The 13865-nt window shown below is 46.0% G+C and overlaps 1 protein-coding gene across 1 annotated transcript in view; it reads left to right on the forward strand.

Moving 5' to 3' along the window:
- The first annotated feature begins 3234 nt into the window (after positions 1 to 3234).
- The window catches only part of LPAR3 (lysophosphatidic acid receptor 3), an 18920-nt gene continuing 8289 nt past the window's right edge, over positions 3235 to 13865 (forward strand). Inside the window, exon 1 of the mRNA XM_029912428.1 lies at positions 3235 to 3970. Within this exon, the coding sequence (XP_029768288.1) occupies positions 3235 to 3970 (736 nt within the window). The remainder of the gene's footprint in view (positions 3971 to 13865) is intronic.

Raw genomic sequence — 13865 nt, forward strand, 5'->3', positions numbered from 1 at the left:
CCAGCGTCCGCTCTTACGGCACACTCCACACAGGCACAGGTCTAATCGGCGGCATTCCTGGCCCAAGTCCCAATCCAAGAAATCTGCAGGGCAACAACTTGGTCCTCGGTGCATACGTTCACCTCTCATTACGCCATCGTCCAGCATGCCAGAGATGATGCAACTTTCGGCAGAGCAGTGCTCCAATCAGCGATTCCATAATTCCAACCCCACCGCCTAGGGTAAGGCTTGGGAGTCACCTAACTGGAATCGATATGAGCAATCTCTTGAAGAAGAGAGAACGGTTGCTCACCTTCTCGTAACTGTTGTTCTTGGAGATGTGTTGCTCATATCCATTCCAATACCCACCCGCCTTCCCCTCTGTCGGAGTAGCCGGCAAGAAGGAACTGAGGAGGCGCTGAGTCAGCAGGGTCATATATAGTGCACTATGGAGGTGCCACTCCAGGGGGCTCCACAGCCAACCCGATGGGTGCTGCTAGGGGAAAAACTTTCCAACGACTGGGCACGCAGCGTGCGCACGCCTAATCGAGATACGTTGCTCACATCAATTCCAAAGAACAACAGTTACGAGAAGGTGAGTAACTGTTCTTTCTCAGGCCAATGTTGGCCCTTAACTTAAATAACTCCCGTCCCTCCCCAGTATTTATAGAGAGCAATCATATCTTCCTTCAGTCTTTGTTTTGTTAGGCTAAGCAAGCAAAGGTCTGTGAGTCTCCTCTCATAAGGGAGGCTCTCCATTCCTCTGTTCATCCTAGTAACCCTCCTCTGCACCTGTTCCAGTTTGAATTAATCTTTCTTAAATATGGGAGACCAGAATGGCACACAGTATTCCAGATGAGATCTCTCCAGTGCCTTGTATAATGGAAATACCACTTCCCTATCCCTACTGGAAATACCTCACCTGATGCATCCTAGGAGTGCATTAACTTTTTTCATGACTATGAGCATCATGTTGGTGACTGATAGTCATCCTGTGATTGACCAATACACCCAGGTCTTTCTCCTTCTCTGTCGCTTCCAACTGATACATTCCCAGCGTATAGCATAAATTCTTGTTGTTAGACCCTAGGTCGGGGTGGACAAACTTTTTGGCCTGAGGGCCACATCTGGGTATTTAAATTGTATGGTGGGCCATGATTGTTCACAAAATTGGGGGTTGGGATGCGGGAGGGTGTGAGAGCTCTGGTTGGAGGTGCGGGCTCTGGGGTGGGGCCAGAGATGACGGGTTTGGAGTGCAGGAGGGGGCTGCGGGCTTGGGGTGGAGCAGAGGGGCTTGGAGTATGGGAGGGGGCTCTGGGCTGAGGGTTATGGGCTCCGGACTGGGGGTGCGGGTTCCAGGGTGGGGCCGGAAATGAGGGGTTCAGGATGGGTGCAGGAGAGGGCTGAGGGTGGGGGTTGGGGTGCAGAGGAGGGGCTCTGGGCTGGGGCATGGGGTTGGGTTGCGGGGGTGAGGGCTCCGGCTGGGGTTGCGGGCTCTGGGATGGGGCTGGGGATGAGGGGTTTTGGGTGCAGGAGGGTGCTCTGGGCTGGGACCGAGGGGTTCAGACGGTGGGAGGGGGATCAGGGCTGGGGCAGGTGGTTGGGCATGGGAGGAAGTCAGGGGTGTGCAGGCTTCGGGTGGCGCTTATCTCAGGCAGCTCCTGGAAGCAATGGCATGTCCCCCCCTCTGGCTCCTACGCAGAGGTGTGGCCAGGTGGCTCTGCGCACACGCCGCCCCTACAGCTCCCATTGGCCGTGGTTCCTGGCCAACGGGAGCTGCAGAGCTGGCAGTTGGGGCGGGGGCAGCATGTGGAGCTCCCTGGCTGCCCCAACACTTAGGAGCTGGAGGGGGGACATGCCGGCTGCTTCCCAGGAGCTGTGCGGAGCCACGGCACGTGCAGAGCGGGGCAAGACCCTGCTCCCCAGTGAGAGCTTGAGGGCTGGATTAAAAGGTTTGATGCGGCCCATAGGCCATAGTTTGCCCACCCCTGCCCTAGGTGCATGACCTTACACTTTGCACTATTAAATTTCATCCCATTTCCATTATTCTAGTTTTCAAGGTCATCCAAATCTTATGAAATTCCACTCCTCCTCTGTATTGGCAATACCTTCTAACTCTGTGTCCTCTGAATTTTACTAGCACACGCCCACTTTTTGTGCCAAGATTATTGAAAGTCAATACCATCTGATGGCTGTTTAATCTTCTTCATTAAATATGTTGTATCTCAATGTAGTTCCTCGTGAACACATCACACTAACGCTATCCTGGCTGATGTTGATAGTCAACCCAGACAGGTCAAAGTGAGAAGTAATAGGGAGAATGAACTATCCCTCTCTTCATCTTGAGTAAGGATCTGTCCAAAACAGTGTTGACACAGTGTATGAAAGCTCATGCCACTGCTGCTACCTATGCTTCACCTTCCTTGTGGATGAATAGGAGACTTTATTCTACAGGGCTATCAATCCAGAACCCATGGCCAACACTTCACTTTTATTTTCACAAACGCCCCCACCAGTTTTCTATCCTCTGCACCCTTTGGACCTAGTTATTCTAAAATGTAATATAACATATTTTCACTTTTAAATCCATTCATTTAAACTAATTTACTACTGATAGGAGTTATGTGCATGCATTGAGAATATATGCCTTAAATAGTGTATATTTACATATTATATCTATTAACATGCTTCAGAAACAGGAAAATACTTCACAAGTAAAAGTTTTATGTTGCTAGGTTAGTAAACTGGAAAAGATGTAGGATTTCTGTGTTTTGCTGTCTTAGCTGGGTATTGGGAGAAATGATGGGCTTGTGGTTCAAACATAGGACTGAGAGTAAGAAGATCAGGGTTCTGTTTTTGGCTCTCCACGTATTTTCAAGCAAATCACTAAAACTCTGAGCTTCAGCTTCATCATCTGCAAAAGCGTTAACTAGTTAATGTTTAAGTCCCTGATTCAGCAAAGCACTTTAGCACTTGCTTAACTTTAAGCTTCTGCTCAAGTCCCATTTGACATCAAGATCAAGTTAAGCATGTGATTAATTTTTTTTAATTGGGGCCTAATCAGAGAGACTATATTAGAGCAGTTTTTCCTTCAGGCAGCATTTCTTTTTGCACTAATTCTACCTGATGTGAAAATTATTCTCTGGGAACATTTACACTCAAAGTATTTGCAGCACAGTGCTTCAAGCAAAGACAAGGTATGAAATCTAATTCATGTTTTTTTTCCCCCCCTAGGATGTAAGGCCCTGATCCAGGATGAACGAATGCCACTATGATAAACGTATGGACTTTTTTTATAACATGAGCAACACTGACACAGTAGATGAGTGGTCAGGGACAAACCTTGTTATTGTTTTATGTTTTGGGACCTTCTTCTGCCTGTTTATTTTTATTTCAAATTCACTGGTCATAGCAGCTGTGGTCAAAAACAAAAGATTTCATTTCCCCTTCTACTATCTGCTAGCCAATCTAGCTGCTGCAGACTTTTTTGCTGGCATTGCCTATGTATACTTGATGTTCAACACTGGCCCTGTGTCCAAAACGCTAACTGTTAACCGATGGTTTTTGCGTCAGGGGCTTCTGGACACCAGCCTGACAGCTTCTCTGGCTAATTTATTTGTGATAGCTGTTGAGCGACACATGTCAGTAGTGCGGATGAGGGTTCACAGTAACCTCACAAAGAAAAGAGTCACTTTTTTAATTTTATTGATCTGGGCCATTGCTATTTTTATGGGGGCTGTGCCTACTTTGGGTTGGAACTGCCTTTGCAATATCTCAACCTGTTCTTCCCTGGCTCCTATTTATAGCAGAAGTTATCTGATATTCTGGACTGTCTCCAATCTAGTTGTTTTCTTCATTATGGTGGTGGTTTACCTAAGAATCTACATGTACGTCCAGAGGAAAACTAATGTCTTATCTCCACACACTAGTGGATCCATCAGCCGTAGGAGGACACCAATGAAGCTTATGAAGACAGTCATGACCGTCTTAGGTAAGACAATATTGAAAATTATCTATAAGGATCCACGTGCCTGTCAAAAATAACTTAAAATCTCTTGGATATTGACATGCCAGTGCTTGCTTGCCCACTTAGGCGATAGAAGATGTCACACCATGAAAAATTACGAAGCATAGGGTCAATCAAGTTGTAGACCAAATGTCTCCTCATCTGGTAGCTGGTTAGACAGTTTGGTTGTAGGCAGAATGCTACAAAATGTATGTGTGTGTTTTTTTTCCCTGTAGTTTAAAAAAAAATTCAGAAAGGTCTCTGGAAGGAGAAGGTTTGACAAAATTCACAGCAACTTTACCAGCGCATTTGTCTGGATTAAAATAATAAAAACTGGGAGTTGCAAAGGAGTCTAAGGGAGTTAGGAGCCTAAATCACATTGAATTTGAAAATCCCAGCCAGAGAGTAAGTTTTGTGGGTATTTAACCTGTAGGTGTAGGATCTGACCAATGAAACTCTAAAATTGCTTGAGACCTGCCTATCTCACTGTGCCATATTGCTACAGTTATAGCCCACAGAGGTGTTTCAACTGGAACTTCCCTCCGTATCAGAGAGAGAGCTGTCAATGTGGGGTGCTCAATCTGGGATTAATTTCCTCACTGTTAATCTGTAAAAGTTCAGTTTTGCTGACTTTCCGGACACACAGGTTGGCCCATCTTCTTGCTCAAGCTTTTGGAGAGGGGGAGTTGTGATCAGGGCTCGTGCTGGAGTGCATGTTGAGGGGATGTTTGCTGATTGGTTGTTCCCCTTTTGGGAAAGCTGCTGGGTTTTATGCTGTATTTTAATGATACTGTTATAGTCATCTAGAGCCCTGGATGGGCACTTTATTTTCTTTCTCTTAACACTTTAAATAGATAATGAAAGTTTGCAACATTGAACAGGGCACCAAATATTACAATACTCCTATTATGGGTGTATTGTTCTATTGTCTGTAACTCTGAAATGGTCTGGAACTCTGAATAAGACGTTACAGACTTCAGCCACGGAGAAGTTGGGTCTGCGGGATTCTGGGCGGGGGGGCTACTGGTCCTAGGGGCTGCCAGGGAGAACTGGGGCTTGGCACTTTAGACCTGCGGGGGAGCGCTGGGGCTTCAGCCCTGCGGCTCCAGTCCCAGCTTCTGCCCCATGTGGGGCACCAGGGATTGGGGCTTCAGCCCTGTGGCTCCTCTCCTGGTTTCAACTGGGGGCGGGGCTTGGGGCTTCAGTTACGGAGAGAGCGCTGGGGCTGAAACCAGTGCTCCCCTTGTAGCTAAAGCCCCAAGCCCCGGCACCCCCTGTCGGGCTGAAGCCAGGAACAGAGCCACAGGGCTGAAGCCGGGAACAGAGCCACAGGGCTGAAGCCCTGAGCCCCAGTGCTGCCCTCCAGTCTAAACCCCTGAGCCCTGGTACTCCTGAGGGTCAGAAGACCTGAGCTGCCCTTCTGCCTGGAGCCCTGGACCCCCCCACCCTCTGGCTGCAGCCCGAACCCCCCCGTGGCTGAAGCCCTGAGGCAATACAGTATTTGCTTTTTTATTTTTTTGGTGGTTGCACTGCTGTCTGATTGAGGACTTCTGGTTTCACAGGGTGTCTGGTTAAGGTCGTTTTAGCCTCCGCTGCAGGTGCTTTCACCCCCTACATCTGCCTGTCCACCCTCCCACCTGGCCCCACATTTGCCCAGTTCCCACACCAGTTCTTCTCCTGACGCTTGTGAGGTTCTTCACCACCCCCTTGGGTATGATGGGGGTGCTGCACCACCTTCTCCCCCTTCCCAAGCTGGGTGTTGCGGGGAGGGAGGAACAGAGCTGACTGACCCACTGTTCACAGGGAGGGAGGATGGAGCAGGGCTGCCCTGAGCTGCTCATCTCTCTCTGCTTCCCCTTCCCCTCCTGTGAGACTGGTGTCTCCCTTCTTCTATCCCAGAACTCCATTCAGTTCTTGAGCGGTAAGAGAGGAGAACTCTGCATACCTCCAACACTAGCCCTCATTGGTTGCTCATCCCCGGGCAAGTGGTGAAGGCAGCCAATCAGAGTGGGTTCCTCTCCCTAGGCAGGGTTGAAATTCACAGGAGTGCTGGAGCTGCTGGCATCCTGGTGAGACGACTCCAGCTCTAGCTGGACACATGGAGAAATCAGGAGAGTTGGCGACACTGCATCCACTTGGCCACAAGGGACTGACAGAGGGTGCCGGTATTATCAGCACCCCCCATCCCACCAATGTACCTGGACCCTGTTCCATTTCTGGGGATGAGAAAAAGAGACTCTGCCCATTGGGATCTCTGCCTCTGTAATTTCCCTGTTCAGGGGCCAAACAGCTTCAGTGGTGATGGTGCTTTCGCAGTGTAATTAGGAAGTGGTAGGAGAAGCTGCGTATGGAGGGAGTGAAGGGGTCTGGGGGCATTGTAGGGAGCCAGTTGCAGTTCTTGGAGTCAGGGCTGCCCATCCCATCGCAGTCTGGGCTGAACAGGTGCTGTGCTGAGGTGATCTTGTACCCAGTGGAGGATACAGCTCAGCTCTCCCACCCCTAATGCAACCCTTTTTCCACTGGAGAAGGAAGATTGCAGTTGGTGCAGGTGGTGGAATCACTTTCTGCAGCTTTCCACTGGCTGATTGCCAGTTATCTCCTTACACAATGCAAAGTGGCCTTCGCAGAGTGGGGAATCCAGTCTGAGATCTCTAACTCATTTCAAATACTCCACTAACCCCATCAATTTTTAACAACTTTTAGTTCCTACAGACTGGGGCCAGATTTTATCTAGTGACCCAGAAACAAAAAGCCTCAGAATTTCATTATGAATCCCCTGTATCATCCAGTTTCTGTGTCACTTAATCAACAATTGTTTTTCTAAAAGGATATTGAAAATATACATTCTGTTTTAATAGCTCAGTCATCTTATATTCACCAGTGATTAAATCATAACCAGCTGATAAGAAGCTGTCAGTTAAAGCCAGATAAATTCAAATCAGAAATAAGGCACAAACTTTTAACAGTGAGGGTGATTAACCCTTAGAAGAAACTATGGAGGGAAGTGGTAGATTCTTTATCTTCTTGAAGACTTCCGATTCAGACTGGATGCCTCCTGGAAGATATGCTTTAGTCAAATGAAAGTTATGGGGATCAATGCAGGAGTAACTGGAGGAAATTCTGTGGCCTGTATTATATAGGAGGTCAGAGTAGGTGATCTAATGGTCTCTTCTAAACTTAAAAATCTATGAATAAGGCTTTCCGTTTCTTTGGGGCTGACTTAGTAAAGACTTTGTCCAGCTCTGATGCCATAAGAGACAGCACAGGAACATTTGGTTTTGAGGCTTGAGGGGCGTGGGAGGTGGTTCCATGATTCTGCAGTGGCTGTAGCAGTGCAAAAGCCAGATTTATGTTTTGTTTAACTGGACTCCTCAGTTTTCAAATATAAATCTGCTCCCAGGATTTTAAAAGTTGCAGATACAAGCTTTGCAGTAAGCGCTTAAGAATGCTAAGGAAAACAAGATGACCCTGAGCATCCTGCTTTAGCAACTAGTAGAGATATATCTTATCTGTCCAACAATGACTAGCTTCTTTCATAACCATCCTGCACATATAATGGTATTTAGTGCATTTGTCTTGTAGCAGCTATTAAGAAGGAATAGCTTTGTTGTAAAGAAGACAGTTTCTGTCTGTACTATATAATTCTCAGATAGCAATGCTATGGAGGAGGCGTGTGTCTCCAGCACAAGAAGTTTACAAACTAAGAACAGTTATCTTTCTTAGGCTGTGCCCAAGGGCATTGTTTACAGAGTCTGGCAGTCTGATTTGTGCTAGCATCTCTGGTCCTAGTGGAAGCACAAGTGGAAGGTTGTAGTGTTAAAGGACCATTTTGTGGTAAATATCATGGATTATGCATATATGGAATTATACCTAAACAACACCTGATTTTCAGATCTACCACTAGTCCTTCAAGGGAATTTCTAGAATACAGTGCTTTTGTCATCTGTGGCAAATATTATATTGCTCCAAACCTGTTGTTAAAATTAATTCATCCCTTCCTAGTTTAGGTTAATCAGTAATTAATACACTGTTGCCGTCCTAATAATGTGTTGATGATTTGTGTTTGGGCTTTGAAAAATCATAACACAGGGCTATAAATGGCATGGCGACAAAGCTTTCAACCTCTTAATGTTACGCACACACATAGTAACTCTTCAGAGGGAGATCTTTTTCACCAGAAACTACTCAGCATCTGCTCACAGTCACTTTTAATATATTTTCCCCACTTACTCAGATGGGTAACATCAGTTTAAAAAAATACAAGAGGTCTAAATGAACTGAACCACTGGTTTGAAAGGGTTGGAGTGGGGAAAACTGCATTGTTGTCTCAGTGAAGCTCTAGACAGGTCTGTACTGCTTTTTTTCCGGCGTGCGAGAGATCGCATGCGACACGAAGGTATTGCATTTAGCTTTAAAAGCAGCGGGCTCCTTTTATTGTCATCTCCTTGGTTGGGTAGAAAACGGCATCACTGTAAGCTGCAGATACAAACTGCTGTCCTTTCTAGGGATAGGCATGCAGATGGGGGTAGCCAGCCTTTAAGATAAATAGAGGGGAAGAATTTAGATATTTGAGAATGAATGACTGCAAAATAAAGAATCCTCTGATTCCACCCTTATGCCCTGCAGCTCACTTTATCTGTTTAATGTTTAACCAAAAATCAAGCAATATTTATCTATAAAACCATGTCAGATTAGAAAAGAAGTTAAGATTTAAATGTTTAACTTCCCTTGTATCCATCTGAAAATTCCTGAACCATTGTAATCTTTTGTCATCCTTGTAATCCAAGTCTTCTCTATACATGTTGGGGTAAAAACCATCAGGAATCCTGCTTCTTTCTTTACACACTGAACTCCCAAAGTAACACCCTAACACTCTGATCCAGCACTAAGAACCACAAGGGTGTAGGGATCACACTGTGCAGCTCACAGTACCTGCAGGAGTCACTTGGCTACTGATTTGTCTTGGCATTTTTAGGCAAATTCACCTGGTGATCATGGCGAAAATGACAAAATAATATTTAGCACTTCTGTGTACAGCACTTCCCATCAAAGGACATCAAAGTGCTTTAGAAACTCTAAGTAAGACTAACAACACAGGGCTTTGTCAGGACGCGCATGGACTAGTGGTTAAAGCAAAGAATAATGTCTTATTGATGTGAAAGTTCATGTTTTTTCAAAGACTCACTCGTTCATTGTTAGACCATTTTTTCCTCTGTTACTTTCCCATGTCTCTTTCACGTTACATGATGTTGGGAGAGATGGCGTGAAATGCTGGATCCAATCCTGCTTCGATGAAAGTCCATGGGACTGTTTTTGAGGGAGCAGCGTGAAGTCTTTTCTCTCTTGTTTTCTGTGGGACGTTTATGAAATGAAGCTCAACTTAGAAAACCCTCCCATTTGGAAGGAGAAAATTGCCATTGCAAGATTCTCAAACATGTGCCAGACATGATCTTGACTAGATGCTTAATTGTGCAGTAGACTGTAAATAAGTGCTGCTTTTAAAAAACACTCCTCATAAGCAATTCTCCAAACCTTTCTGCCCAAGCCATAGTTGCACATTTCATTCTGGGAAGCCACACACAAATAAACACGCACTAAAAAGGCTTGTCATTTATATTAATATTCTCTTGACATCACAAAAACAAAATACATCAGTGTGTGCTTAATCCTGAAATTATGACTCTTAGGTTTTGATGCTTCCTGTCTGCTGTGTAGTACACAGCAAAAAATATAGGGCCAGATTCTTCATAGCTCAGACTGATTGCTTCATACAAGACTTGGGAGAAGGGGCACAGTTGCCCTCCCATCACCAGTCGTCAGCTGGCACTGGGCAGGGGTCCCGGTACAGATTACTGCCAAAGGAGATCATAATTTGAAGTGAATAGGGGACTGGACTGGGACTCAGGAGATCTAGGTTCAATAACTGTCTCTACCACATGCTTCCTGTGCGACATTGGGTAAATCACTTCATCTACCCGGTACCTCAATTACACCTCCCGTAGTGTTAACAAACCTCAGGGGTTTTATGAGGATAAAAATCCATTAACGGTGTGAGATGCTCATATACTGTGGTTACAACCATATAAAATAGGTAATTAGGTAGACATGTGCACCCTGCAGGATCAGGCCCAAGGCCCAGAAAAAAGGGACATATAAAATGTGTTTAAATTTCTGTTTTTTGTGTCAGGGTGAATCTTCTCCTGTTTCTGTCTAGTCCCATTGATTGTTTTAGCATCTCACCTTTTCTTTAAAACACAGAGCAAATTGTACTGCACAGTGAAACACTCCTTCACATCAGCAATTAACGAATAACTTCATAAGTTACAATTTTATGGACTGGCTTGGAAATAATTTTTTAGGATCCTTTCAAATGTGCACTCTCTGGGAATGGGGAGAGCACCAGCCACTTTGTTTCTAGCCAGGGCCGGCTCCAGCTTTTTTGCCGCCCCAAGCGGCGAAGCGGGGGGGCGGGAGAAAGCCAATCGGCGGCACTTCGGCGGCGGCTCAGTCGTGCCACTTCATTCTTCGGTGGCAATTCGTCGGTGGGTCTTTCGCTCCCTCTCTTCCTCTTCGGCGGCACTTCGGCGGCAGCTCAAAGAGGAAGAGAGGGACCCGCCGCCGAAGACCCGGACGTGCCGTCCCTTTCCATTGGCTGCCCCAAACTTCCTTCACTGGTGCCTGGAGCCGGCCCTGTTTCTAGCACAAAAAAGCATTGGGGTGGGGGAGGGAAGGCAGTGAGTATATGGCCTTAATTTTCTGTAGCTAAGATCACTCCTAAGATATGGTCCTACTGCTGTCCGTTTGAACTGTAACGATGACACAACGGTGGATCATATTTGTCTGATCCAGCACAGAACTATTCCTGAAATTTCAGAAAGGCTACACAATAATTGTAAAGAGTGTCATTCACAGTTTGCTTCACTAATCACTTAAGTAAAACAGATCCTGCTCCCATTGAAATAGACAGCAAGTTGGGCATTAACTTCATTGGGTGCACCATCAGCCCCAACTGATGTCATAGGAAATATACATCAGCATGTTGTAGTGAGCATATCATACTGCATGGTGAAACACCCCTTCAAATCAGCAATTAAAATTTTAGCTTAAAAAGCTATTTGTTGTGAACTATCTTGGAAAGAATTTTTTAGGATGCTCTAAAACATGCAGTCATGACCAGGCAGGCTATTTTTTAAATGTGCTGTGCAAAAAGTATTGGAAACTAAATCACTAACTTCTTTCCTGTTTTTTTTTTTTTTCAGGTGCAAAATAATCTACCAAACTAATAGTTTAAATATTGCTATTTTGTACATTGTGGAACCAACACGTCACCATGCTTAGTGCTGATTTTAGCCCAGGGGAGTTATTTTTAATGCCATGTGCTTAAATCCTTGAAGATATTCTGAAATAGAAAGAGTGCCTGACACAGCCTTAACTAGAAGTGGTTCGAGCAAGCACTGTTTATAATAATTACATTATATGTATCAACTCCATAAAACTAATTGTTCTGGCTAAGGCTCTACTGCACGTCTTTGCATTCTTTACAGAGTGTTGCATTACCTAACAAAAAACAGATAATTCCTAGCATGCTACGTTTTGTGTTTGCTGGTATAAATTACTTGAACTAGATGGAGTATAATGGCTTGGTCCAGCTCAGCCTGAAGCCAATGGCAGAACTGCCATTGATTTGAGTGTGAGCAGGATCAAGCTCTAAGCCAAGATTGTTTGGCAAAATAAGGAGAGTGGATTTCTTATTAATTAAGGACTCTTCTGCTGGAGAAACTTCAGGCATATTTGACTTAGATATAATAAACCCCTCTTAACTTTCATGTTTTCTGATTTCTTTGCTTACTCTGCTTGCCATTTACAAAGTTGCTTGTGTTTTTAAACACTGATTTCCACTCACAGGCCCCCTGCTCTATTTGACCCCTCAGCGAAACCATAGTGCTGCACGTGTGACATCACAGTGCTGCTAGCTGTGATATCTCAGACACGCTTTGCTGCAGGAGGAAGCATCATAAGCAGCTGTCAGTATTGGCTGCGAGGCTGCGGTGAAATCCTGCTGGTCAGCTCAGCTCTTCTGCGTAGAAGAGTACCAGAGAGCAGAAGATATGCAGAGGGAAGATGGCTTGTGGTCGTGTTACTCCTGAGGACATTCTGTGGCAAAAAATTAAAAATTCTGTGCACACGACACCTCTACCCCGATATAACGCTGTCCTCGGGAGCCAAAAAATCTTACCGCGTTATAGGTGAAACCGCGTTATATCGAACTTGCTTTGATCCACCGGAGTGCGCAGCCCCAGCCCCCCGGAGCACTGCTTTACCGCGTTATATCCGAATTCGTGTTATATCGGGGTAGAGGTGTATTTTTAAATTCTGCAAATTTTATTTGTCAAAATAACACTGCATAATCACACCAGTTTCAATTATTTTGGTAATTTATTTCAAAATACCTGTCAGCAAGTATGTCTGTAACAATACAGACATACAAAAAATGTCCCCCAGGAGTGGAGAGTTAAAGACAACCCAGAGTAGAGAGTTACGACAACCCAGTTCCTGTTTCTCTGCCCTCTCCCCGAGCCCTGCTGGGGGGGCCAGACACCCACAATCTCTCACCCCCCCGAGCCCACATGCAGGGCCCTCCCAGCTAATACACTCAATCCCCCGGAGCCCAGGGATCCAGAGGAAGAAACAGCTGATGCTCGGTCCCAGGCTTGCACGGAGTTTCCTGTGCACCGTCCTCTCCTTCCCTCACGGTGTGCTGGGAAATGCAGCTGTCAGGAACCCTTTGACTCCCTCCCTCTCCCCCCGGCAGTATTTTCTGTGTGTGAGCTGGGCTCTGCTGGGTCCAGCGGCCCCTAGTGGTGGCCAGCAGCACTGCAGCCCATTTCTGTGGGGGAAAAGAAGTTCTGCACGCACAATGTTAATTTCTGCAAAATTCTGCATTGCGCAGTGGCGCAGAATTGCCCCGGGAGTAACAATGTCATGTGTGCCATTGGCACTCTGGTCTCCCTCTCCTGCCTCGGTCTCAGTTCTCTGCTTCCCCTTCTCTGGGCTGTGGAATAAGGTGGCCTCTGCTGTCCTTTTTGTGTTGAGTTCTGTGGGATGGATCCTGCAGTGTAAATTATAATAGGTTGGGCTTTGAACTGGCTGTGTGGCTGCTGGATCCACAGTAGTCTGACCAGCAGGCCCTTCTCCCTCAAGGCATCAAACTCCCCCTTCCCAAAACCCTCCCACCCTGTTTCCTTCCTGTCCCGTTGCTTCCACTACTCAGAACTCTTTTCCCGCAGCCCCCACTCTGACACTTGGCCATCAGCACTTGTCCCTATCCTATGGTGAAAATCCCTCTCCCTGCTTATGGGAAAAGCGCTTCCCTCCACATCCCAGTTCCTGCTCCTCTCCCAGCTCAGTTAGACACCTAATCTGTACTCCTACTTCAGCGCAGGCTGGTGTCCCTCAGCCTGACCAAACCCCACAGGCAGATGGACGTGGGCAGACAGACTTGTCCTTTAAAGACAGGACTGTTGGGCTACATTCACATCTTCCACACAGGCAGACACTCCATGTAGGCAACTCCAGTTCTTTTCTCCAGCGAGCAGTTTCACTCTGCAGCTCAGATCGGTGCCTGGGTCCTGGCCAAGAGGGTCATTGCACCCTCTATGTGTATATCAATAGCAGGACATGGCTCTTGTTTTTCATTTAAGAGGAAACAATATTTTGTCAGGCCTTGTGAAGAAGTTGTATTTTTATGACATTTGATTATAGCTGCTTACTGTTTAATGGTTAATTTAAAGATTCATTTTTCATCTGAGTCACACATTGTACGACTGTTTTCAGTGTGTGTGTGTGTGTGTGTGTGTGTGTGTGTGTGTGTGTGTGTGTG

This window comes from Terrapene carolina, unplaced genomic scaffold (genome assembly GCF_002925995.2).
Source record: "Terrapene carolina triunguis isolate 2854851 unplaced genomic scaffold, T_m_triunguis-2.0 Scaffold211, whole genome shotgun sequence".
Classification (NCBI taxonomy): domain Eukaryota; kingdom Metazoa; phylum Chordata; order Testudines; family Emydidae; genus Terrapene; species Terrapene triunguis.